At 39.2% G+C, this 2,696-nt stretch overlaps 1 protein-coding gene across 1 annotated transcript; it reads right to left on the bottom strand.

Moving 5' to 3' along the window:
- Positions 1-615: 615 nt before the first annotated feature.
- LOC136203635 (uncharacterized) lies at positions 616-1,850 on the bottom strand. The gene has a single exon (XM_065994835.1). It carries the CDS (start codon positions 1,783-1,785, stop codon positions 652-654), a length of 1,134 nt encoding a protein of 377 aa, XP_065850907.1. The 5' UTR covers positions 1,786-1,850; the 3' UTR covers positions 616-651.
- Between the last annotated feature and the right edge of the window lie 846 nt (positions 1,851-2,696).

The raw sequence follows: 2,696 nt of genomic DNA, 5'->3' as shown, positions 1-2,696 counted from the left end.
GGCAAAGGCAAAAATGCCAAGAAAGAAGTAGTCTCTGAGACTCAAAAGCACAGCAAGGGAAGAAAGAGAAAAGCGGATGAGCCAAATTCCCCTCAAACTTCTAAATCTCCTAAGCGAGATGTGACAAAAAAGTCAGAGCCTCAAAATCTGACTCTGAACCTAAACATGTTGAGGAGCAGAGCAAGAGAAGTGGCTCTGAGCTTCCAGAGGAAGATCAGCCTCTGAAGAAAATGCCAATAATAAAACTAAAACCATTGACTGCAACTCCTCTTGCAATTGCTATTTCTGAGGATGTTCACTTCCTCAAAGAGCAAGAAAAAGCTGCTGAGGTTACACCTCTCACCTCATCGGCCCCTTTTGACGTTGTTCCTACTGTCTTATAGTCATCTACATTATAGTGGGGGATCACCTATAAAGTTGTATATTTTAGTGTGCAAAATCTAAGATTATAGACCAACATTTGATACGATTGGAAAGTTGTAGTTAATAGATAATTTTAAATAAGTTTAGAGATAAATGAAATATTTAAAAAATATAAAGGGACTATTGATTTTCTTTTTTGTTGGATAAATAAAGGGGACTATTGGTTTAAAAGTATTTCCATGAATGTGATTGAGGATATTACAGAATTAAAAAAGAAAAAGGAAAAGTTTACAAAGTAAGGGAGGAGGAAAAGGAAATCCCAGCCATGTTTAGGCCCTTCATGTTGGTGGTGATGTTGGGAAGAGGAATCCAAGTCCAATAGCATGCCTCTATATGATATGATAACCATATTATGTCCCATAATCCTTCATAGTTAGACATTAAAGCAACCCTAATAACCCCTTCTCTCTTTTCTAAACACCCCATTATTACCCTATATTCCTTCTTTATTTCCTCTATTATTCTCTTTGGAACTCTTGTCTTCAATTCCCATTCCCATTCTCTACCCAAACCCCATACCTCTATTTCATTTAACATCCTTCCCTCTCTTTCTGCCTTTGATTTTATTATCAACATCTGCCCATCTCCGTACACGTGTAACTTATCAATCACATTCTCTCCTCCGCCGTTAAGTCTCAATCTCGCCCGTATAACTACCGGATCCTCATATGATTCCAATCCAACGCTAATTATTACACTTTCGTGGGGTCCATTAACAACGTTGACGAATATACAATCACCCTTGTCTCTTTCAATTCTGTCCGATACCTCAGCCTCAGCAACCTTTGTTTGCCACCTCCCACTTTCGGAGCTGTACACATACAGAACCGGCTGCTCATTCACAAGCTCTGCAAATAAGAACCGGAAACTATCCGAACCACCAACCAATTTCATCCCGGACCTCCGCCATGAAGAGGTTCCACGTGGACCAAGCGGGCTTTCAGGGATCTTTTTAACGGTCTTATTACCCAAATCGACGGCTATAACTTCCTTGAGGGTATTACAGGAGAAAAGAAAAATATTTGCAGTTGAAGCAAGGAAATAGATGGTCTCACCTGGAGGTATTATGGGTTTCAACAAATTAGCAATTTGTAGTTTAAACCAGCGGTCTGAATGATCGGAGAAGCCGTGAAGAACGGCGTCCCGATGCCACCTTTTCTTGTAGACAAATAGCCAAGAAGTTGACTTTGATCTGGAGTTGTAATCCCGTATGAAGACTTGATCGGAGATTAATTGAGAGATTGATTTGTTAAGAGATTTTAGACGAATGATTTCAGGGAAAGCAAGGTTAACAAGTATGTATTGAATCAGTTCTGAAGGGAGAAGACAAAATCCAACTGACACATTTCCAGGATTTTCCATTAGAGAAGAGACACAACTATGTTTTTTCACTCTCCAATGGCTATTGTATTGTTGCTCCACTTGCTCCAACCACAATTATAAATTATTGGGATAAAGTTGAAATTTTCTCTACAAGTTCTTATTTATATCTAACGTCAACATTTTTTAATTTTATTCCTCACATTTTTACACAACATCAATTTACCTTTAACATTTCTAAACTAAGATCAATTCTTAATAGAAAACTTCAACAAACTTATGTAACAATAATGATTACATTCCACATTCTAAATAACTTTATCAATAAACTGATTAACAAGTTGTTTATTACTATATTAATAATATAAAGTGATGAGATATGTGCTAAGCCCATCATACACAACTACAAGCGTATTGTACACAACTACAGAGAATTGTAGTCCACGGCCCATCAGTCCACTACCTCATAAATACTCTATAAAAGAGACCACCAATGCCTAATAAAAATGTCGAACATTCTCTCTCTACATATAGATTCTCTCTCTTAACTAGCTTACTAACTTGGGCGTTGGAGTGTCTGCATCGATCGTCCCCCCCACATGTACTTCCATGACACAGAAGATCACTAAGAATCCCTACATCTCCATTATTTGATGCGGTGAACGTGGAGAGCAAGTGATCCTCACCCCAACCTGAAGCTTTATAAAAAATGAATGATCCGCAAGTACAGAACCCCATTAGGGAGATGCTCGCTACTCCTGCGGGGACGTCTAACTCAAACCGTGAAGAGCCCCTTAAAGCCCCGTGGTGGCGCCACTAAACCTGACCCCATGCTCATGGAAGTAGAGCCCGATGAGGAGGAAGCCAACACCACTACACAGTTGGTCAATGTCATCCACAGTTTCCAGACAACATAGACAGTCCAAACCGTAGCACATATGAAGATAATCGAG

Source organism: Euphorbia lathyris, chromosome 8 (assembly GCF_963576675.1).
Source record: "Euphorbia lathyris chromosome 8, ddEupLath1.1, whole genome shotgun sequence".
Classification (NCBI taxonomy): domain Eukaryota; kingdom Viridiplantae; phylum Streptophyta; class Magnoliopsida; order Malpighiales; family Euphorbiaceae; genus Euphorbia; species Euphorbia lathyris.
This window is presented reverse-complemented; position numbering and strand designations above follow the sequence as displayed.